The sequence below is a fragment of the Vanellus vanellus genome, assembly GCF_965231255.1.
Source record: "Vanellus vanellus genome assembly, chromosome: 6".
NCBI classification, from domain to species: Eukaryota; Metazoa; Chordata; class Aves; order Charadriiformes; family Charadriidae; genus Vanellus; species Vanellus vanellus.
Genome location: NC_138911.1, coordinates 67,256,375 through 67,279,481, shown reverse-complemented (window position 1 = coordinate 67,279,481; position 23,107 = coordinate 67,256,375). Strand labels below are relative to the sequence as shown.

The following is a 23,107-nucleotide window of genomic DNA, read 5'->3' as shown; positions in this document are numbered from 1 at the left end:
ACAGAGATATCAGAGCAACCCTGTCTGCGAGGGCACCGAAATACCTTTCTGCTGCTTTTAAATACAGATTCATCGACATTTCCTCTTATATGTTTAATTGCTAATGATTTCGCCAGACATTAACTACTGGTGCTGACTTCCCCCAGCTCGGTTATCTGCTTCAGGCTGAGCATTATCATTTTGTTTTAACATTTCGGCAAAACCGGCTCAGCTAATGCTGTGCTGGAGGAACTTGGTTTGCTCTGCCCATGTTCATACCACCAACAAAACCATCCTATAACCACTCCACTGGGAAGATCAAATGTCCTTGTGCTTTGGGGCAGGGATCTATCTGACCTGCATCTCCCCTTTCTTGGGCACTGTTCTATTTGCTGATAGAACTCTGGACCTCTGGACCTTGCACTGCTCCGCACCACCAAAATCAAACCCTGCGCAGGTTTCCTCATCGTTATCATTTGAAACTCATCCCACATCCGTGCCTGCCAGCTGGGATGCAGCAGTGGTCCAGCCTCTCCTCCCCGGGGAGGCACGCTGGGGTGAAGGCGAGGGGACGCTGGTTTCTATGGTGGATTGAAGCTGTGTGGGCTCAGCTATGCCGAGTGGCAAGTTTCACCCTCTCCATAGTTGACTGCAATGATTCAGCCTTCAAACAATGAGCTAATATGGAGCGTTTGGAATCGGGAGCTATTCAGAGCAAAACAGCTCTGTGAAGTCTTCATTGCTGAGCTGCAGCACACACGTTGTGTTTTTTTTTTTTTTTTTTCCATCTTCTGTAATTCATAAAAAAGTCCAAGTTTCACCTTTAGTAATAGAGAAAACATTTTCATTTCCAGCCTCTGGAAGGATGTTAGAAAACGTGAGAAGAGGATGAGTTGCCACCTGCCTCTCTACAGGTTATGATGAATTAATACAATCGAGAGCAGCACAGTCAAACAATTTTGAGCATCAGAAGTAGAAAGAGGGTTTGTTGGTTTTATCGCCTCCATAAGAGCAAATTTTGCACACTATAAAATGATAAATTAATGCTCAGAGTCTCTTCTCTGCACAGTCGGTGATATGGATCGACTGATCCACACACTCTTCTCCGTGGGCAGCACTCTTCCCCAATGCTGGCAACATGATTATTGGAAAACTAATCAGCTCTATCTGAGATAAATTGCATTTCCACCAATTATAGCTTAATTGTTGACAGATGGGAACACAGAAGGGAGATGTGTCACATCATTAAGAGGACAGGTGTATAGACAAGTGCCAGATTAATTGTTCCAGCCCATTAAATCATTGACCTTTTCAGCATACCCTCAACGTCGAATTCAAAGCTCTCACGATATTTCCAGCCCGCACACGATGACCGTGTTTATGAGCAAAGTTCTCAGGGGCGTTTTTAAAACACACAGACTCCAGACATGGACTCATTAGCCACGAGCCGTCCTCCTTTCTCATTAAAATCAGTTCTCCTCTTCCTCCTTCTCTGTGTTGGGGTTTGGTTTCTTGGCATTTCACTGAAATCCCACACAGCACGTGGGCTTTCTCCAAGGAACATGTAGACATTCTGTAACGGGCTATAGGTTTAGGGATGTCAAAAAGAGAGAGAGGTGAAATCAGGAGAGAGAAGCTGAGTGCTGGGCAGCTGTGATGGAGGCTCCAGCTTTGATTTGGGGCTTTGGCTGTGATTTCCAGCTCCCGTGCTGTTGGGGATTTTCAATAAAACCTGAGAGAGAGACAAATATCTGAAGACCATTGAAACCGAGTCAGCCACGGGTTTGTAATTCCCCTAAATACGTGCCAAAATGTGTCTTCTGCTCTTTTTCTGGCTATGTAATCCAGGAAGCTGAGAATGCAGAGCAGACACATCCAAAACAGCTTTGCAAGAGGTAGCACAGGTTCAAGACAGTGATGCAGGACGTGCCTCTTCTGTCCTGAGCTACCCAAACCCTGCGCTGTCCTGGAAAATTGAGAACTGACTCCAGATCTAGTTGTTCTGAACGTCCCACCTTGAAAAATAAGAGGATAAGATTTCCAGCTGAAGGAAATGAAAGTCGCTGTGATGATAATCATGTTTGTTACTCCTGGAGTCCCTGTCCTGTGCCAGTGAGCTGAGTTGAAGATGTATTACTCTCTGGTAGGTTTTGGAGAGGCCAAGTGGAAAGCAACCCAGGGAGACGAGCAGGAGGTACAAGGATGCCCTTCATCAGCTCTGGAACTTCAAACGGAGGTAAAATTGATGCTGGGAAGCAGGCAGGTCTTTTTCCCAGGACCAGGGCTGGTGGTGGGCTCTCTGCTTCCCTTGTGTAGCACTGGTCACACACATGTCCAGTTTGTCACAATAAAATATCAGATGCATAACTGAAATCCAAGGGAAAAATAATTCCTAAAATATGTGCTTCAATGACTTACTGTGTTCCACAAAGATGATGGACCTTTACTGCAATGGCCTTTACAGATCTACAGAGACAACCAGATGGGAGGCAGGAGAGCTGGGTGAAGTTCTCTCTCGGCTAACGAACGATTTTCTAAGGAAAGGCAGATAATTTTATGAGAAAAAAAAAAAAAACACAAAACCGTTTAAGAGAGATGGAAACTGCAAGGATCTATTTGATAGATCTGGTATGCTTCATATGACAATCTTTTTCAGTATACTCGGAAATGTCAGGTGGCAACAGGGCAGCTTGTTCAAACTCTTAGTGGATGCAGCAGCCTTGACCAGCACCGCTGCGGCATATCTGCAGAAGGTGTTGGAGATCTCTCGGTTTCCCCCACTCACTGTGCAGCACTGAACCCTGAACAGAGAAGACAAGCGAACGAAAGCTGGCTTTTTCAGAAGATTATCCATAAAACTGGAGGTTAGTACTAAAGAAAGTATATGTACTACTGTGTCCAGGGCAGGGAAGGAGAGGCAATGAGGCAATTAAAAAAAAAAAAAAAAATTGTCAAAAAGGAATTTTAGAAATGCCAGAATATTTATTTTAAAGAATTCCTAAATGTATCATTTTACCTTGCATTTTGAACTGGGTTTTTGTGGTTTAGGAAAGGATATAAGGTTAAAAACAAGTTAAACAGAAAGGTTGAATAACCCCAAGGCAAGCAAAACATTTCATTTCAGTTGGAACTTAATATTTGGGGTTAACTCAGAATATTTTCCAGCTTCTGCTTGGGTTTCTTTTGCCAGCCTCCTCCTCCCTCTACCCCACCTTATTGTTGCTGAGTCCAAGCCATTTTTTCCCTAGATATTTCGATTCAGCCACATAACCCAGACAGTCATTATTCACTCCACATCAGTGATCTCCTCATTTCCAGCTGTCCTTTCCACCGGCCCATACTCCCATAAAAGCCACTTACTGTGGACATCCTGTCTCCACCCTCGGTCCATCCATCCTGGAGGGGGAGGTTCAGCCCCACCAGAGCCATGGCTCGTTTCTTCAGCACATCCCTCTCCCCCCAAGCCATGCCACTAGAAATCCTTATCGAAGAAGTCATCAAAGAGAGAAACTCTCTCTGTCTTGGTTCTCACAAGCATGGGTTTGCGGTAAGTCTTCTCTTCCCTTTCCCGCTCCTCGGAGCCCTTGCTGGAGGTGTCCCAGAACAGATCCCTCGTCCGCGGCTCCCTGCAGAACCACAGGTCAACCTTCCCGCTCTTGCCTGGAGAGTGTTCAGCCCCATCATGCTGCCCGGAGTGTCCTCCACCCCATGTGTTTCCTTAGGAAGAGGAAAAAAAAAAAATCATAATTTTGCGGAGCTGCGTGCCCAGTCTCCTAGGGTTTAGCTGGAAATGGCTATGGGCAGATGGAGGCATGTAAAGAAGATCCTGAGAGATACCTGCAAGACCAGACTCCATGGTTGGGGCTGGGCAGGGCCAGGTATGATATATTTAGGATTACATTTGGTGAAATTACAGAGTCTGGCAAGAGGCAGTATGGTTTTATCCCTGAGCAGAAGAGAGCTGAAGCAAAGAAACACAAGGGAATAGGAGCAGCCAAGTCGGTTCCCCCTTCTCCTGATGAGAGCTCACTGGCAGACGAGTTTTTCACTGATTTAAGCATTTTTACCCTCGGTGGTATGTTTCCAGCCTGTGCCGAAGGTTGTCACATTTAAGCAAAGCAGAACAGGGCGTGTGCCTCAGGGATGTCAGTACAAAGTGGCAGCTGAGATTCACTTTGATTTTTCCCCTTAGTTGGGGACAGTAAGGTCACTCCGTGTGCCCTGGCATCTCCAAACCCCATAGCTGCTCCCCTAGCCTGCGTCAGTGCCCTGAACCTTTGATGAGAGTCACAGCCTAATCCAAAGCACCACAGGTCCGTCCTTGAGGTTTATGTTCCGTTCCTGCTGCTTACCCGTCCTCAAGGCGCACGGGAGGATCACAGAATCATTTAGGTTGGAAAAGACCATTAAGATCATCAAGTCCAACCGTCAACCTAACACCGCCAAGTCCACCATGAAACCATGTCCCTGAGTGCCACATCTACACATCTTTTAAAATGAAAAGCCCCCGCTCAGCGTTTGCTGGCATCGCTGTTCTAGCAGACCGTGACGTCCTCCCTCCTGAGCTACGGCGTGGGCTGCGGCAGGACGACGTGCCCAAGGGAGGCTGAGATCTGTCACCATTAAACGAATTTCACCTGATGCATTTTCGTGTCAGACGTTGAAAGTAACACGGAGCCGTGGCTGGAAATCCTCTAATCGGGAACATCTCACCTTAATTACACATCACCCAGAGAGATGCAAATCTGCGGTGGAAATTGCCTGGCTCTGGGCAGTGGGAAGTGGTTTCCATATAAAACTCAACCTAAAAAATGAGTGACCTCAGTGACTGTAATGTTTACCCCGTGGTCATTTAAGGATGGGCCGGAGTGCACAGGCTACACCGTGCATATGAATGCAACATTGCGGTGGACCACGAAAGGATGAAGCCGGGAGCAAATCTCCAGCAGCTGCTGCTCAAGCAGCTCTTTCTCCATCTCCTGCCTGGACCTCCCCAGCAAGGAGTATTGCGGTTACCCTTCAAGCTGGTCAGCAGCATCTCTCCTGTTGAGCCCAGTTCCAGCTTCCCAAAGTGCCTGAGGCTGCTCTGCCAGAGAAGACTTACTGCAAGGTTCAACACCCCAAAATGTACGTGGGTACCCTCCTTCAACCCTTCATGCGTGAGCCCCTGAGCACACCCAGGCTCGGGCAGGAGGTGGCCAGCACTGGGGCAAAAGGTAGGGGGCAAAACCCGATATAAGGGCTGACCTTCGGGCAGTGGTTTTCCATTTTTTTTACTTCACCCCTTTGGCCATTGTGTTGGAGGAGGTTCAAAGGTTGCCCCAGCCCGTGTATGTTCACCTGTGCAATGGTCTTTATGCTCACCTCCAGATATGCTTTTGCCCAATGGACTCCCCGCCTCCCCAAGGGTGTGGGACCCTGGGGACACCCTCCATCCTCACACTCAGTTTGCCATGCAGGGGACATGTGGGACAAGTCGAGAGTTTTCTGCCAGTGGGAACTTGCTTCTGTAGGGTTCTGGACCTGAGAACTTTGGTTTTATGCCCTGTGGTTATTCCATGGCTCTTAAATCACATCTACTTAGGTCTGTTTGGATGCTATCAGAGAAGCAGCCCAGAGACCCAAAGCACCCCAATGCTTTGTCTTACGACCACATCTCGCTGCTCCTCCCCCCCAGGCTCTGAACTTGCACCATGTCACAGCAGGAGATGGAGCCGTGGGAGCAGCTTCCACAGGGAAACTTCTCTGATGCCATTTAAGATGCTGGTGAGTTTTACATCTCCTTGGAAAATTTTTCTACTTACCGCAGTCATCTCCATGAAAATGCTGATTGTGCTCAGCAGGGATGAGGTCTCGGCTTCCGGCGCTGTCGCCTCTCTGGAGAGCGTCAAGGACTTTCTTTGGGCTGAATTCCTTGATTTTTTGTTTATTGATTTTTGCCTCCCTGTGGAGATTTCTCTTCAGCTCTGCCTGGGTTTGCAAACGAGTCGTCAACACAAGCAGCAGAGGAGCGAACTTGTTTTAATAGCTCGACGCGGCATATCATTAGGGGGTTGGCACTGAAAATAATTACGCAGTCAAGTAGTTTAACCTGGGCAAATAGTGTTTGCCAAACTGGGTACGTGACAGAACATGACAGAGAATTTTCGTTTCTCCACGAGCCAAATGAGGGCAAAGCCTTGGAAAAATCAGAAGTAACTACTGATCACGGGGTCCCCAGGGACGTTCCCCACCTCGCCTTGATCTCAACCACCGGGAAAGCTTCATTTGACCTTCCCAGCAAGAGGATTCAAGGTTTCTAGTCCATGGGAGAGACACCGGGAATGGGCAGACCCCCATCCTAGAGGGGAAGCCCCAGCCTCTCCCCAAATCCGTCTCAGCGTTACCTCTCGGCGCCTGCGGGTCAAGTCCAGCATCTGCAGCTTGTGCAAGTGCTGCCGCCTGCCAGGGAGGTGTCTCAGGCTTTGCCCCCTCTTCTCCAGAGCCTACGAGGTGTTTAAAAACGTAAATAAATACACCTGCACTTTCCGAAAGAGAAGGAAAGAGCCACCAGCTCGCAAACCCACGCTGGGCCCCTCGGGCGCTCCCCAGATAAAGGCAGCGAGCGTCTCCCCGCGTAGCCAAATTGCACAAATTTATCACAGATTTCCACTGCGCTTGCAGTTTATCTCGCAGCCCTGGGGTGCGATGGAAAAAAATCTTCATTACAACAACGTCTACATGCCTCTGCTTCCCCCTGAGGTGTTACCGCTTTGAGTCGGCTGTCCAAGATAATCTCGTGATCCGCAGGGAGGAACCACTTGTGCAGGTTTGGGGTTGCAGAAGGTGTTTAGGTAATGGGTGTTCAAGTTGCTCAGCCATTTAAAAAGTGGTCCTCAAACCTTTAGCCTCAAAAATATTTAAGCTCCTGGCTCAGCAGGTCTACCTCATCCAGGGAACTGTCACGCTGGAGATTCAAAACCTTTCTTCTTATTTTATATCCTTTCACCCACGCACCACTGTTTCAGCTGGTTTCTGGGCTTCACCAGGGATGGGAGCGCAGTCGGTGTAAAACACCAACATCTACTCTTCGAGGTGCCTGAACTGTGAGGGAAAGGAGCCTGCAGCTCCCATGCACGGGGCTCGACCCATGCACTTACCTTCGATTTTGGGCTTGCAGCCACTTCTTGCTGACTCCAGGGCTTTCCAGGAGTGATTGCTTGTGGAGGGCCAGCAGGTTCAAGCCTCTGCAAGTCCAATATTTATAATAGTCAGCTTTCCTCACACCACACAATCGTAAAAGCTGATATACAACTACCCTGACTTTTTTCCAGCTCCAATTCTGGCCTGGCTGATTGGGACACAGGAAGGAGATTGGCATCTCTAGCAGATGCTCAGGGAGATGAACATTTCTTATGGTCCTTTGGCAGTGGACAAAACTGGGGGGTTCTCCTGCACTGGAGTCAAAGTGGCAAAACCCCAGTTAGAAAAATTGGTTTCATCCCTGTGCCCTCAACAGTGCCCAAGGCTCCAGCCAAGACCAGAGTGAAGACAACCACCAGCCCAGATTGCTTCATGTCAAAGCTGAATCATAGAGATGTGTCATAGTTTAATATAAAGTCTCCTAGCAGGTCGTCTGATGGCAGATCCCAGTTACCTGAGCCTCCCAGTGTGGTTCCTTCTGTCCAACCAACCTCTTTTACGCTGGCCTAAGCACGATCTTTCTCTGCAGAGCTGTGCATGGTGCAAAGTGCCTTTCCTGGTGGCTAAAGAGGGCAGAGACTTTCCTTACAGACTGCTCCGAGCATAAATTTTTATCTTACGGAGCTAAGTTGCCTCCTTAAATCATGCGAAACTACTAGATGAGACTGGGTCATTTCATGGCTTGATATCGCTAGTGTCTCCTTCTAGCATGGGAGCTCAGTATGGCTTCCATAAAAATTAAGGGGACCATCATCAAGGATTTCATCGGTAAGACCTGACTCACACTTTAGGTGAAAGAAGGTTAACCTCTTGCATATGAACCAGCGTGTCCGCTAAATGGTGACGTGCCTCTGGCTGTCTGCACTGATCTGCTGCCAAAGCCTGAGCTGTAATTTTACAGTGTCCTGTAGGTCAATGCAATAACGCAGGAGAAAAAATCAGCAGCATCATGTAAGGAAGGTATCCCCCATCAGCCCCCAACACCAAGTTCCCATGTCTTTCAGCACCAAAAAAACCCACAAAGCTGAATATGAAGCTTAAAAAATGGCACTAGATGGCAGCATGTGACACCACAAACTGTGGTCCGGGCCGTGCATCGCTCCTAGATGCCACCAAGGCCGCCAGCGCGGGGTGGCTGAAGGCAGATAAACTCCGGCATCTATCGGCTCAGCCGAGTTTTAGGCTTTTGGCTACAGTTGTGTCGCAGGCTGGAAAACTGACTCTTTTTTTTCGTCTCTGTGAACCTCACGGGATTTTCCGCTGGAAATACTCCCTGCCCAAAATCCTCTGAAAGTCCTTGAGAAGGCCACATCACCCTGCTCTGCTGTCTTTGAAAATATTCCCGCAGGGAAAAGGGCTTTTGCTGGTGCTGTTTACACTCCCGAAGGGCAACGGCAGAAGCATGGGGTAGGATTAACTGTGGTGGTGTCCTGCAATGAGTATTATCGGTGTATTAATAATACATAAATACAGCTGTGTTGGAAATAAGATCGATGACTAAAAATTACATGCTGGCAGGAGGTTTTTTAAATGACCCTGCGATTCCACGTGGCAGTTCACCGGCCGTAGCTGGGCTCGTTCCGGGTGCTGCTGCCTCATCCTCCCACCAAATCCATGGACACATTATTCAATAGCTGATGGCCACCTGTGCTCTCTGCAGCCACCAGTCTTGGCCAGAGTCACAGCCTGGGTTCCAGCTGACCCTGTCGGGTGGTTCCTCTGCTCTTTATTATATTAGAAAGACCTTAAGGACAGCAAGGAAAGCCTGAGCACAGCACTCCTGCTTCAGCGGGTTTGCTGTTGTGGGACGTGTGCAGAGGGTTTGCCACCAAATTTTGGGAGAGTGGAGATGCTCTGGGGGAGGCACAGGTGGGGGTCTCAGAGCAGCACAGGGAGGCGAGATGTTCACCCAAGGGTTTTAATTGCAAGGGGTTGTATAGGTGGCTGGGAAGAAAGGTCACCAGTCATAGCTGGTCCAAGCTGCAGCCGGTGGTGGGACAACCCAGCACCTACAGGAGTGCTACAGAGAAGCACATGGCCAGTCGGGGCAGATACATCTCTTTCATGGGTTAAGCAGCCAAGAAATGTGTTTGCCTGTGTTTGTCCCCAGCCACCAACCGCTGGGGACTCCCTCCAGCCACCTAATTAGGCTGCTAATGTGCCCCATGCAGCTGGGCTCTCAGCAGCAGGTACAACATTGGCCCTTAATTGCTAATTAAAAGTCCTGCCTAAATGAGAGCATGGGGGGAGGTATGTATTTCCAGCAGCTGAGTGCTTCCTTGAGCAGGATGTCCTGTTGCACCCAAGCTTGGAGGGGTCTGCTCAAGTTGTCCCCTTTCCCTGTCTGATTTTATTCCTCTGAGCGCTGTTTGCTCTCAGTTTTGGAGCCCTCAGATCTGGGCCAAGCAGCAGAGAAGAAACACAGCTGAAAGCCTCAGGCTTGGGCTCGGAAGGAGAAAGGTCTGAGGAGCAAAGTGGGGGAGCTGCAGCGCTGGGGCATCAGGAGCGGGGCTGAGCCTGGTGTTTCTCAGCGTCCCTGACCATCTGTGGACAAGGAGGGAAGGAGGGAGAACTCCATCTCAGCCCAACACTGACAGCTTTGCATCTTAAATAGCAAGCAGGTAAGAGGGGGGAAGGTGGGAGCTATTGCTGCCTGGTTTGGGAGGGTGTGGAGAAGCAATGGAAACGCAGGTGGAGCACGGAAAGCAGTGTGCTTCTCTGGGGTTGGGTTTTGGTTTTAAATAACCTGATTCACAGACAAGAATTGTACAGCCCCGGTAATGCAGGTCCACCTTAGCCCTGTGAGCACGTGACAGCCTGAGCCTTGCCCAGGTTTTGTATAAAAGCATCGGTGCATAAAAACATCAGCACAAAAAATGCTTCTTGTCACTTTTTTTTTTTTTTTTTTTTTTTTTTTTTAAAATTAAATAGGGACTCTAGCCTTTGTGCGGTATGGTCTGCTAGCGCTGTTTTCTTTCCTTCTTTACAGTAAATTATATGGGACTCTAGCCTTTGTGCGGTATGGTCTGCTAGCGCTGTTTTCTTTCCTTCTTTACAGTAAATTATATGGCTATAAATACATTTTTGGAGCTTTCGTTATGTTGTGATAACTCTTGTGTGGGGAAAAACCCGATTGCCAGGTCAGGCAGAGTCATGGGTTCCAGTGCTTGGAAGGGACGGGAATCTGGCAAGTGCAGAAAGGGGAAAGGAAGGTCGTGGAGGAGCAAACAAGAGTGTTTTATGTCTATTTGGGGAGGATTTTTTTTTATATCTAGCTATACAGGTGTGTGTGTGCACATGTATATACAGTGCCGTTGAGGGGAGAAGGTGAGGGTACGTGTCGGTACGCAGCATGCACAGCAATTCCTGAAAACTGACATAATTGGTTTGTACTTTCACGGGCCCCTGTTGCAGAGCGCATCTGTCTGCTTTACGTGTCCCTCTGCCCCTAAGCTGACACCAGACCTTGGTGGGATATTTGGCCTGAGGAGCATCCCTTCTGCAAAGGGCTCTGTCTTGGCCACGTTATCTCCGTGGGAGCACTAAGGTTTGGCTGCAGGTACCTGGATACCACAAAGGAAAACAAGTTGTTATGGGAGAGGTGGCCTCATGGCCAGCACTGGGACATGTGTCCTCGTTGTATGTCTCCGTAGCACATGAGGGCTTGCCAGTGAGGCAGGACCTGTGGGGTCAGGTGGGAAGGCGAGCCCTCACTGCGTTGGCCCTTCTTTGGTTGTTCTTAGAAGGTGAAGCCCTCTTCTTTGGGCTAATGGACCAAAAATAACCTCTCTGCAGTCAATATACCTCCTCTGCCCCAGATATCAAACTTGGGCTGGTGGTAAATCTCATCTTGGGATGATCATCTAGAGATGGGACCTCCTACTTGCATTGCTGTAGGATATCTGTTTCCCCCACCGTGGTGCTGCGACATGTGCCCATGTCCCCAAGAAAGCCCATGTCAAGGGGTCAATCAGAGCAACTCATAGGGAGCTTTTCAAACTCGTCTTACTTGAGGTCTTCGAGGCGGGTGCTGTTTAATGATGCTGGTTTCTCCCTTTTCCGGCACAGTGTTGAAAGAAAGGGGCCCTTAAAGATTAGAGAAGAAATGGATGAAGTTATTTTTGGGTGATGATCAACTACTAGGCTGTACTCGGCAATAGTTTTCTGGTTTTTTTGGTTTTTGGTTGGCATGTCCTACTAATGTCTGTCTTGGCGTACCCCAGTAACACGTGGTATAAGATATTCTATTAGCTGCAGCAATAAAGTGAGGATGAGGATGGATTTGTGCCTGTGGTTTCTAACAAATGTCTGCCATGTACCTCTCCTGCTTCCCTCTACAACAACTCACGCATCCTGTGTGTGACAATAATCACCCTCCATGTCTCCTGTGGCCTCCCCAAGCTTTCAAAATGGGGAATGGGCAGCAGTTTGGACCTTTTCTTGCTGCTCAGATCCCTGAGACTTTATTATTCTTATTTTTTCGGTGGAACTGAGAAATATCTCTGATGCTTCTATTGACCACAGTAGACCTGGGCTACGGCCAGCCAGTGGGTTCAGAAGTTAGTGGGTTATGGACAGGCAAGCGGTACGATCACAGACCTTTATCGTCTTTGGAAATCAGCCCAAAATAACGTGCTACACAGCAGCAACCTGTTAGTTATTAAAGCAGTGCTTCCACTGAGGCCTGAACATGACCTGGGCTCGGGGCCGTTCTGCGCTGGTGCTCTTGGGTGAACACCACTGCGTTTTCTTTTTTTTCTTGGACAAATAAATACTTGCACGAGCAGCGAGTATTTGTTTTACAAAAGAGTTTCTCTATCCCACCTATTCTCCCCCAAAAGTGTCTTGGTGCATTCAAATGCCATTAGAAGTGTGGAGCTGAGCGAGGCATTGCTGAGCAGCTCCTGTTCCCACGTGGTGGGAACCCTGAGGTGGATGAGGGGGAGGAGAGTTGGGGAATTACAGGGTTACAGCACAGGAGTTACGCTATTTTTGAAGTCAAATTTAATAGTTATATTAAAAGAAAAAAAAACAATAATTTGGAGGTCACCTTATGGGGGACTTCAGCGGTCCCTTTAAATGAGCACCGTGGGAGATTGCCAAGGCAGGGCTCTAGGAGGAGAGAGAGAGAAGGTGGTGGGGTATGGGAGGAGACGGTGACTCCATGGCATAAATGATTGCTGGGCTCTGCTGAGCACCGACAATGATTAACCGCTGAGAACATGCAGGAATGGATGCCTGAAGTTGAAAATTCCCAGTGCAGGTGGCTCCTCCAGAGACAGGCTTCAGCTGCCGGGGAGCACGCGCCGAAATAGCGGCTTGTGATAGCCAAAGGAGAGTTATTAAGCTTTTGCCTCTCATATCTGCACAGCAAATTAGTCCATGAAGACTTTCTAAGGGGGAGGTAAAAACTAAGGAGGTGGCTCACGGTGCTGGGAACGGGTGACCCGGAGCAGGCAAGGGACTTGCAGGAGCTTGTTGTGGCAAGGAGTACAGCTTTGGGGAAGTTCTCTTCCTTAGGAAATTTACATTAAATAAATAAATAAATAAAATTATTCCCTCTCACTTGACCCATGCATGTGTCTTGTAAGAGGTTTGCCTTTATCCTCTACAGATACAGAACCGGGAGCCGAGTGCTCGCTGTCCCCAAACCCGCTCGGTCCAGGGGCAGGGATGGTCCCTGGCACACGTGCGTGATGCTGGTGGGGAGGGACATTGTTATATTAACAGCCACCACCGAGGGAGCGCCAGGCCCAAGCTGGAGTCATTCTCATGACTTATATTATTTTTTTCCCCTTGCACTTAAGTCGCAGCAGATCCTCCCCGCTGGAGGAAGCAGGATTTAACACGAGCCAAGATGAACCCTCATAAACCAAATAAAACCTATTCTCTTGGAGGCTTTGCTTATTTAGACAGACACTCGAGCTAATACATCGCTCAAGTACTCTTGAGCATACTCTTTTTATTTCTCAAAATGAAAAGTAATAGAAAATGACATTTATTGAGGGGGTTTTAAAGTTGGTGTGGTTTATTTTATTTATTTTTTTTTATAAAAGTACACGAGTTTTACAAGCGCTTGTGATTATAGTTTTCCAGAACAGGAATATTGGGTTGTTCTTGCTGTCATAAAGTACTTGAAACCCCCTGCTGTACAGCCAGACCTGATCTGTGTTCCCCCCAGGACCTCCGGCTCCGGGAATGTCACTGCTATTGTGCCAGAGGTTCATTTGCCTTCACCTTCATCCACCGAGAGGCATTAGGAGGAGATCCTGAAGGAAATATCCAGCCCCTGGTGCTCAACGCTGCTCGGCGTGTGTCAGAAACCTATTTTTGGAAATGGCAAAGAAGGGAGGAGGGTGCTGGGGCTGCAGATGCTGCTTCCTCTGCATCGCCCTTTCCCAAACCGCATTGGCGTTCGTGGGGGTTTCTCCCTACGCTCGCCTAATGTGGCCCTGGGAAGCTCTTCCTCACCACCCAGCTCGCTGTACAGAGCTACGCATCCACTTTCAGACGGGTGCAAACCTCCTTCCGCCCCTCCGGGAAAGGTTTGGGTACGGATGGAGTTCATACCCTGCTGGGAGAGGATGCACGATGCCGCTTGTAGGAAAACACGCACAGCTACAATATTTGCCTTCCTCTGCCTGTTGGGTTGTGAAATGAGCCCTGTGCGAGACACGGCTGTAACTTATTTTAACGCTGAGTTTTACCTGCTGAGCGCATTACCCAGGATCTCATGCTAATTAAGCCAATAATATCGGTACACCCAGTGGCGGCAGGTGAGCGGGATGCTGTGAGCGGGAGTTACGGGGCGGCTGTACGAGGGCTCGCTCGGCCGCCGGCTGGTGTCATTGCCTGACAGATCGATGCAGGGCAGCGGGGCTGTTCCCAGGGGGGCGTGCGGTGGGAGTAAGGAGTCTGGAATCTGGTGACCGAAATGCTTTCCAAAACAGGTCGTGGGCGGGGGGGGGGGGCGGGGAAAATGAGTTTTCCCAAAGCTGAAACATCCTGGAAATGGCAAAAATCTACTGATGCAGAATGGTATGTGCACCCGCCTACACCCACCCGTCACTGCGGCGAGCAAAGCCCCGGCCCCAGTTGATGCCCCCTGGCTCTCCGCCCTGCGCTCCGCCGTAATTCGGCGATGACCCCCTTACCTGCAGCGGCTCTCCCGTACCAGGTCTCCCGGAGAGGTGGAAGTCGCCGGTATAAGGTAGGGTTTCCCCACTCCGGTGGGTGCAGGCCGGGCTGTCCCGGCACACCGGGGAGCCGGAATGGGGTGACGAGAGCGGGCAGGTCCTCCCCGGCACGCATCGGTGCCACCTTGGTCACCTTGGGGTGCGCCTTGGAAGAGCTCAGGCCCATTTTGCAGAGCGGTGGCTTTGAAAGGAGAAGGAAAAAAAACCTCCTCGTGCACCGTCCTCCTCCGTGGAGGGATCTTTGTGAGCGACCGGGCACCTCTCTGCCGGCTGCCAAGGTTGGGGTTGGCTCCCACGGACGTGCCCACACGTCCTTCCCGGCTCGGTTAAACATTGACCCGTCCTCGGCCATTCCCCCGCAGGGACAAGAGGTGGCTGCTGCTGATGGAGAAGCGGAAAGCAGCTCAGGGAGCCAGTGCCAAGCCCTGGGGAAGCTTTGGGTTTTTTACCTACAAGGGATTTTCAACCGGGAGCACCACCTCAGCTGGCCGTTGCCTGACCCGGAGGTATTTCTATAAGCAGGTTTTTTTTTTACTAAATCTTCAGTTTTTGGAAGGAAATTAAATCCTCAGGGCACCGGAAGGGTTAAAGCGTCTCCCACCCTGTGTGGGAGAAGCAGCCTGGGGACAGGGACTGGCTGAGGAACATCCTCCACCCTTGCGCCTGCCGGCTGGTGGCACTGATGGAAAAAATGCAGCTTTAGCACAAACCCACCTGAAAATGTCGACCAAAGTGGGTCATATTTTGCAGTTTTGGAGCTGCTGCAGGTTTGGGGCCAAACGCAGCAGGATCGGTGCATAAGGGAAGGATCTGCACTTCTCCATCCACTCCCAAGGAGTATGAGGGCGTTCAGAGGGCAGAGTTTCCTCGGAGCTGTAGGGAGCCATTCATGTCCAAGGCGGAGTGTTTGAAAAATATGTAGGGAGGATTATTTATGCAACAAGTTTAATATTGCAGGGTGGGTTTTGTGGCAGCGATAGGGTTGCAAGAGGAGGTCAGGGAAATGAGGGTCACGGCAGAGCCAAGCATCCAGCACTCGTGGCAAGTAGATCCGTGGGTAAACCACTCGACTCCCCCTTGATGAAAATGGGGAGATTTTGAGCTGCAAAATGCCACCAGCCAGGGGTGGCACCTCCCAGAAGAAATTATTCATCCCTGGAACAACCCAACCAGTTCATGTTTTCAGCTGCAAAGCACCAACATCACTCGTGACTTTGCTTTACAACAGGTCGCACAGGGCATGAGGGAGCAGAGTAGCTTAGTCTGTATTTTTTTTTTTTTTTCCCCCCTCCTCCTTTTCAAATGAAAATATAAAATCAATTCCCTGTTTGCCTCCTGAGTTTCTCAATGCTTAATGTTTGGTTTTCCTTTTTTTTTTTTTTTTCTTTTTTTCTCCTTTCCCCCTCCCCTGCTGAGAACAGGTCATTCCTGTTGAGCAGCTTGGGAAAACCAAATTAATTGCGATGACGGATGTGTCAGAGCAGTGGAAAACCCACATGGATGTTAAAGCGAGTGCCCATCCTGCCGTATCTGGGTTTTTCGCCTGGGTGCGATGCTGTGGCCCTGGCCCTGTTGATGTCCTCGCAGGGTCCCCCTGCTCCCCATGCCACCAAACCTTCTCTCTTGGCCATTTTTCTTCCCAAGCCATATGGCTTTCCCCACTTGCCGGGCAGGATAGCACTGCGGCCTGTCGTACAGGGGTTTAGGGAAGGCGATTGCAAAGGGACGGACGCACTCGAGGCAGATATTGCTCCAAGCAATTCATCTCTGGGTGAAGAGATGCTCCTCTTTGCATTTAAAGGTGATGCAGTACCTTCCGTCTGGTTCATGAGCACCAGACCCGACCTCCCCCCGCTGCGGTACAGCCCCGCGGTACGCCTGCCCAAAGGCCGTCAGCCTGACGGTGCTGCCCAGCACCTTGATGCTGTGTCAGATAATGACCAATATCTCCCAGCAAATACCTAAAAATCTCAGCATCTGTATACTTTGGAGCTGCGCTTTGATCTCCGTTCGCCTTTATTTTGCAAAGCAAAGAGGGCCAAGAGCAGCGGTGTGGGTTTGGGGTGGGGGGAGGAAGGCGGGCGGTGGAGCGATCCCCTCCTGCAAGTTGCTGGGGCAAACCAAGGGCAAGTTTGGGGTTGAACCGGGTCTCAGGAGGGCCCGGTTGTACTGGAAGAGGCTTCCAAATCTTGTTACTTTCACCTGCTCTGCCAGAATTACCCCTTCGCACCTTTCTGTGGGCTCCCTGGACCGCAGCTGTGCCGGGGGGTTTGCTGGGCGAGGTGTGCACGTGCGCTGGTGGAGATGGTGTGTGGTGGTGGAGGTGGTGGCTGTCAGCATCATAGCGACCTGCTCAGCTTGACAGCCCCCGCCACAGCACAAGTAATCCTGCGTTAACCCCCTGGCTAAAACCTGCCTTTAACACCGGCCGATGGCTTTTGAAGAGGGGAAGGGTGGGGTGGGGTATGGCTGAGCTTCAGGCTGGCGTCATCGCTGCCCTCCTGGCGATGTGAAGTTCATCCTTGTCTTTGACCGGGGGGTTATTCAGCGCAGCCTTTTAGCTGTATTTAAGGTTCAGTTCCATTCCCAAGCGCTGTGCTGCAGAGACGTGGGGCTGGAAGGAGCTTTGGGCCCGTAGATTGCCGTCAGGGAGAGCACATCAGCCATCCCAGCAGAGCTGGAGGCTCTTTATAGCTTTTTCCCATTTCGTTTATTGCATGAAACCCTCCACCAAATTCAGCTGGAACCTGCGAGCGATACCGATCTTGCCAGAATTTGATTTTCCAGCGAATTTATTGTAGGCAAAATGAAATCACTGACCCCCAAGTGCTCTGACGCCCTTGTTTTAAGGAAGATACTGGGAAAGGCAGTACCATGACTTGGGGCAGGGCATTTTCCCATGGAGGAACAGAGTTTGTTACTCGCCTGCACGTGGAGCAAAGGGGAACCAAGGGGAGGATTGGGCACAGGGCACCAGTCTAACATCCAGCCGCAACGGCGGGTTGCCTCTGCCTTAATGCTTATCCTTAAAAATGAGTTTTAAATTACAAAAAACACAGGCACAAGAGGAGATGGAAAGTGGGTGGCACGGATTTTTGCCAAAATAACGCCTGGACTTCATGCAAATCTCTGGCGAGTAAAGCAGAAAGAACCGTAACGATGTGAATAGACTTGCTGTCACGTATTACGCTTGCAGCGCGTTTAGCTAGCGATAGCGTGAGCAAAAACGGAGCAGTGAAGAGAGGACAATAATCCAGCATCATTTCACTGACTGGGATACACACCAGCCTGACTAATAGGTCCTGTTATTATGCATCTGTAAAGTTAAGAAATACGGCTCGTTCCTCCCTCTGCTGCTTGTCACTTGTACTAACGGGGGATGCTCATCTTATCCCAGCCGAGTCCCAGCCGAGGACACCGGTGGTGCTGAGATAACATTGTCGGCGGTGGCTGGTGGCTGAGCCCTCTGGAGAGGCGCAGGCGGCGATGCTCGGGGAGGGTTATTCGCAGCACGTTTTGTTTTTCTTGCAAAGAGCCGGGCCCTGGCGTGAAGGAGAATCTGATAACGCAGCTGCCGGATCAAAACTGGCATTTTCCTTGGGGCGCGAATGAGACGGCGCAACTGAAATGAAAGCCTCGCGTTGCCGGAGACAGTAGAAGGGCTCATCAGAGATGCCCACGGCGGCAGAATTGACCACATCTGATCAGTGACTTGACGGGTGTGATTATTGGTTTGCGTTCCTCTGATGGATCACTGATGCGGTTGTGCAAAATAGCCTCCGTTTATTGTCCGATTTCGTGGGTTTAATGGGTTTTCTCCGGCTGAAAGGCTGAGCTGCGCTCCAGGGAAAACAATTACCTTCCTCACTTAATAAGGAAGATAAACTGCAGGTTGGGCGGCGGGTGAAGGAGGAGTCCTTCAGGCATTGCCGAGCGGGATGAGCACCCCTGGAAAACATCTGGGCACGGATGTAACTGAGGGATTAGGTACCTGCTCGCCTCTGGGCATCTGGGGCGCTTGTGGCTACAGCGGCGGACATTGTCCGGAGCTGATGGTGGCAAAGATGCGGGACCAAACCCCTCCTGCCCCCCCGCCCCCAGTAGGGGCTGGGGGAGCGAAGCGGTGGCAGAGAGGGGACAGCCTTCGGCAGCCCTGGTTCAACCCTCAGCACTGTCCACTGTACAGGCGGCAATGTGGGGGCTGCTCCTTCCTAGCAGAAAGCTTGGGTTGGGTTAGGCGGTGTCCGTCAAGGCTGGTGTGAGGCGGAAGGTGGCTGCTGGGCTCAGAGCTACGCGTCTTTTCTCCCCGTAGGAATGGCAGGGTGACCGCTGCTCCCCCGGGGAGGGACATGCAGAGGGGCTGCTCGCAGGGAGTGACAGGCTGGCACGGTGACGCGCTGTGCCCCCGGCCACGGCACAGCGCAAGCAGGGGAAAACTGACTCAAACCCACGGGGATTTCACGTGATTTTCCCTGCTGAATACTCAATAGGGTTCCTTGAAGGATCCAGTCCTGGGCCTGAAGATGCTGCCACCAGGCCGCTTGCCAGAATGTATTCATCAACGCATACTGAAAGGAAATGTTTGTTTTTCCCATGTGTTCAGTTTGGCAGGAGCTAAAATTTCAGTAAAACACATCTCTCAAACTCTCTAGTAATGTAAATGACTATATCAACTCCAAAATCGACTTGGGGTGGTGCCCAAGCCGCCCTGTGCTATTTGCTCTCAGCCATATCGTCCCATCAGCATCTCCTGTTTGGTATAATTCAATTTTTTAGACTATTTTTCATGTCTAGCTCCTTTCAAAAGCAGCAGACCAGGAGCCGAGCCCATCTTTTCAAATGCTAGAAGAGACTTTTAAAAGACTCTGTGTGTACCCAAACCTTACACCTCTGGGTTTCGTGCAAAGGGGACGGATGTTTGCGTTGGTTTCCACAGCCCTAATTCTGCAGCTGTGGGATGAAAGAGCCCAAGTTGGTTTGTTTGTTTGTTTTTTTAATATACACAAGTATTTTGTTACCTCTGCTGGTTGCAAGGAACAGTTTAGACATGAACCTTAAAAGATAAAAAGAAATTAGATAGAAGAGAGTCAAATTAAAAAGGTACTTCTGTTATTATTCACGTTAATTGCTTTGTTTGCAGCAGTATTAAGCCCTAATGGCCATGGGCACGCGCTGCCTGCCGCCACCCTCCAGCCCCATCACTGCCACCTCTGCTCCTGGGGCCAGCGGTGCCCCCAGGACGCCTCCAAGCCATGGGGCTCCCGTGGGACCCCCCCGCCCCCGGCAGCAGCGCAGTACGAGGGGTTCGTTAGGACTCACCAGCCAGGACGGGCTCGTGGAGAGGTGAGCTTGTAATCAGCCCCCATATAAATCACAGCTCTGTGCTGGGTGCGCTCTTGCTGTTATTTCCATCACAAATGCAGTTGTTGCTATCATATAACTGGCTTTATTAATAACAAAAACTTCCTTTCATGAATGCTTTTTTTTTTTTTCCCATGGCAGAAAAACCATCAAAAAACCCCCTACTAGCTGCTGATCAAACTCCCAAACAGTGGGCAGGCCAGTAGAGCTCGGCCATCTGTGATACTTCCCAGTTGTTTTTATTGTTCCTTAGGAAAAAAAAAAAAAAAAGGGGGGAAAAAAATTTGTCTGCATATCAGGTACTTTCAAATAAAAGTTATCATCTTGCGTGGTTGATCCTAGGCACGCTGTAAGAGAAAACAGCCAGCCTAAATGACACAGGGACAGGCTTAGGGAAGGAACTGGGTGGGGTGGTTGCTTTGGTTTGGCTTTTGAAAGGCTTTTCCACGGTGGAGGTTAAGAAAACTATTTGTTTGGGTCAAACCTCTAGAAAATGGGAACTGACATTTCCCAGGGACGCTGGCGATCCAGGGTGCTCAATCTCTCATGAGAAGCTTGTTGTTCAGCTGGGAGTGCAGCTTTTCTGGGATAAAAAGAGATAAATAAGGCTATTTTTGGCATTACTAAAGGCACCTAAAATCCGGGAGCGCTGGTAGAAAGTTGGTGTCGGAGAGATGCGGGGCTCAGCGTGGCTCTGGGAGGGATGCGGGGCTCCCACTGGAGGGGGGGTGCCTTGCCAGGGCAGTGAAGCTATGGGTGGTTTCAGGTTTGTAGGACGTTTGTAGCTACGCCGCCACAGGTGGAGCAAACCATGGGTGGCCTGAGCAGGGTCAGTTCGTTAGCAAAGGCTGGGACAGGGTGTGCAACCAGCTACGGGTGTCGCAGCAGTCCTGGAGGCGACGCACCATCAACATCAGCTCAGTTACTCCGTTTGGGTGACCAGGGCAGGTAGAAATCCTACAAAACTATGAACTAGAGGAACTAGTTTGAACTGTTTGAACTGGCAAACGCTCACTTAAAGATGCCACTCTCCTATGTTCAGCAACAGACTTCTCTCTTCCAACCAGACCGGGAGGCAAAGTGTCTCGGCAGTGCCTGCCTGTACCATCATCCCCGCTGACGTCCTGGGTGTTGCATGGGTTAGGACATCCAGACTCAGCCACGGATTTCCGCTGGGCACAATATTCAATGGAGAGGAGACGTGCTTGTGGCACCACACTTCTTGGCTAACAGCACTGTAGCACGTCCAGGTTATGCGCCAAGTAGCTTTCCTGACATATTTCGCAATAACGTAACTTAATGAAAAATTAATGTTTTGCACATCACAGAATATTTATTCTGATTATAATTCCTAATATCAACGTGAACATGGGCTCTGTTCAGAAATGAATTCTCAAAAATGCCGGGAGAGGTTTGAAATGGCTTTCCAAAACTACTTCACTGAAAGGTCACTTTATTGAAAGTAAGTCAACATGTCCAATTCTGAGATTTAGCTGGAAATATCCAAGATTTGTGTCCTTGAGAATGGCTCTGCTTTTGCCAGCAGGAGATAAACGATGTAGACCTCATCCATATTTTAAACCCACCAGTTCAGTAAGACACAAGCTTAAATGGTTTTTATTACAAAACATTTTATTGCAGTTATTTACACCCGTTCCTTGATAAGTGTATAAATGTAAACATTTATTATAGATGTATTTCTCTTATCTTACAGTCCAACCCCAGTTCAGAGTAAATGTCATTTTTAAGCATACAAGTAGTGAGGAAATTTAAGCTATATTCACAGAATATACATCTGCGTGCAGTTGAAGTTCACCAGCCCTAAGCTAGTGGTATAGACACTGTCCCATTAGCTCTACTTCTGCTTCTCGTGTGTACGCTGGAGTCTGTGATGTCATCGGCATGATCCTCACTTTTCTTCTCTTTCAAGCTATTGATGAACCTCAGGGTTATTTCATCCCATTCCTCGGGGAGCAGCATCAGCAGAAAGCCAATGCAAATGATGATGGTGGCTCCCAACCTCACTACGCTGAAGATCATTTTGTGTTTCAACAGATCCACAGCTGTGAAGAAGAAACAACAACGCCGTCAAAACTGCAGCGGGATAACGTACAGCATCACAGCAGCCTGGCACATCTCTGTAACCTGCGTGTTGCACTCTGGCTGTGAGACTGGCCCCGTTGCTCTCAGTCCTCTAGAGTGACCAGCTCCCCGAGTGCGGAGAACAGCTTTGACCTGAGAGCGTGGTACTGGAAGCGCCACATCTCCTCGCTGCCTTCATGCAGGCTCTGAGGAAGCCTCGTAGGGCCAGTCTAAGCCTCAAGGTTTCCACTTCTGCTCTGAGAGGGAAGGTACTTTATGGTAACTCTTTACCTACAGCAGGTTGCATCAGCAACCACCAACCATCCTTGGGCATCCTTGATGGGGAGAGAGGGGCACGCAGGTCAGAGAGCTAGAGTGGACACCTCCAGGTCTGGGCTCCCAACTCCACAACCAGCAAGAAAAGCACATCTGAGCCCCTCAGCAGCCTCTTACAGGCACTGCCTGTTTCTCAGGTCCGACCTGCCTTCCCCTAAAAATAGATGTTTCTTTGAAAACATGCTCAGATGCATGGAGTGGCGAGGCTAAGAGGGTGGAGGGGGAGACTGGAAGAGCAGACACAGAGGCTATTCAAGGGGACAGGACTCCGGAGTAAACATCCCCACGTACACCCTGCCCTGCTGCTGCACGGCGGGGCAGCAGCACACTGACCCTGCCACGGCTTGGCAGCAACCAGCAGCTTCGGGCTGCCGGCTGGGGCTCAGCCCCCCCTCTCCTCTGCGTGGTACGGCTGCACCCCGTCGCTCCCAGAGAAAGCACGCGAGATGAAAAAAAAAAAATAAAAGGATTTCACCAACTTAAACACCCATCATCACCAGGAGCATCCATGGAAGATGAAAGAGACTGAACTACTTTTGAAATACGTGACAACAGATTTTGACTATTTAGACAATAAACTGTTTCTACCGTCTGCGTGCCCGTGTCTTTATCCTTCCACCGACAACCGCGGTACTCGTACCTGCGTTTCCAGGGACGCTGAGCACTGTCCCGATAGAGATCAGAATGGGGTATGTAAGCACGACACCAACGTTAACCAGAATATTGAAAGCTAGGAAAAACCAGAGAAGACAATACATGATTATGGGAAAAAGCACTATAGTGAGCCTTTTCTCCTCCCCCTTGACCCTACAAGTATGGTATATACTCAGTATGCACAGCACAATGACGTAGTTGTCGCAAAGTGATTGACTTCTATGTTTTTATATATGAGTGTGAAATGAGGGGAAGTTCTGCCCCGGGGGAAGAGGAAGGGCTGTACGTCCTTTCCCAAACTGTGATACCAAGGTTAC

General features: G+C 49.8%; 2 protein-coding genes across 3 annotated transcripts in view; both read right to left on the bottom strand.

The window, feature by feature from the left end:
* Positions 1 to 3,451: 3,451 nt before the first annotated feature.
* On the bottom strand, positions 3,452 to 14,523 carry CCDC198 (coiled-coil domain containing 198; the record flags this gene model as incomplete). Its single annotated transcript, XM_082485915.1, has 6 exons — positions 3,452 to 3,696; positions 5,784 to 5,949; positions 6,366 to 6,464; positions 7,119 to 7,205; positions 11,171 to 11,247; positions 14,316 to 14,523. The coding sequence occupies 6 exons, from the start codon at positions 14,521 to 14,523 to the stop codon at positions 3,452 to 3,454; spliced, it is 882 nt and encodes a 293-aa protein (XP_082342041.1).
* Positions 14,524 to 21,539: 7,016 nt separating this feature from the next.
* SLC35F4 (solute carrier family 35 member F4) overlaps positions 21,540 to 23,107 on the bottom strand; it is a gene marked incomplete at both ends in the record, with an annotated part of 131,316 nt that continues 129,748 nt past the window's right edge. For both annotated transcript variants that reach the window (XM_082485665.1, XM_082485666.1), the window contains 2 exons: positions 21,540 to 21,781; positions 22,777 to 22,866. In XM_082485665.1, coding sequence (XP_082341791.1) covers positions 21,540 to 21,781; positions 22,777 to 22,866 — 332 coding nt within the window. The remainder of the gene's footprint in view (positions 21,782 to 22,776; positions 22,867 to 23,107) is intronic.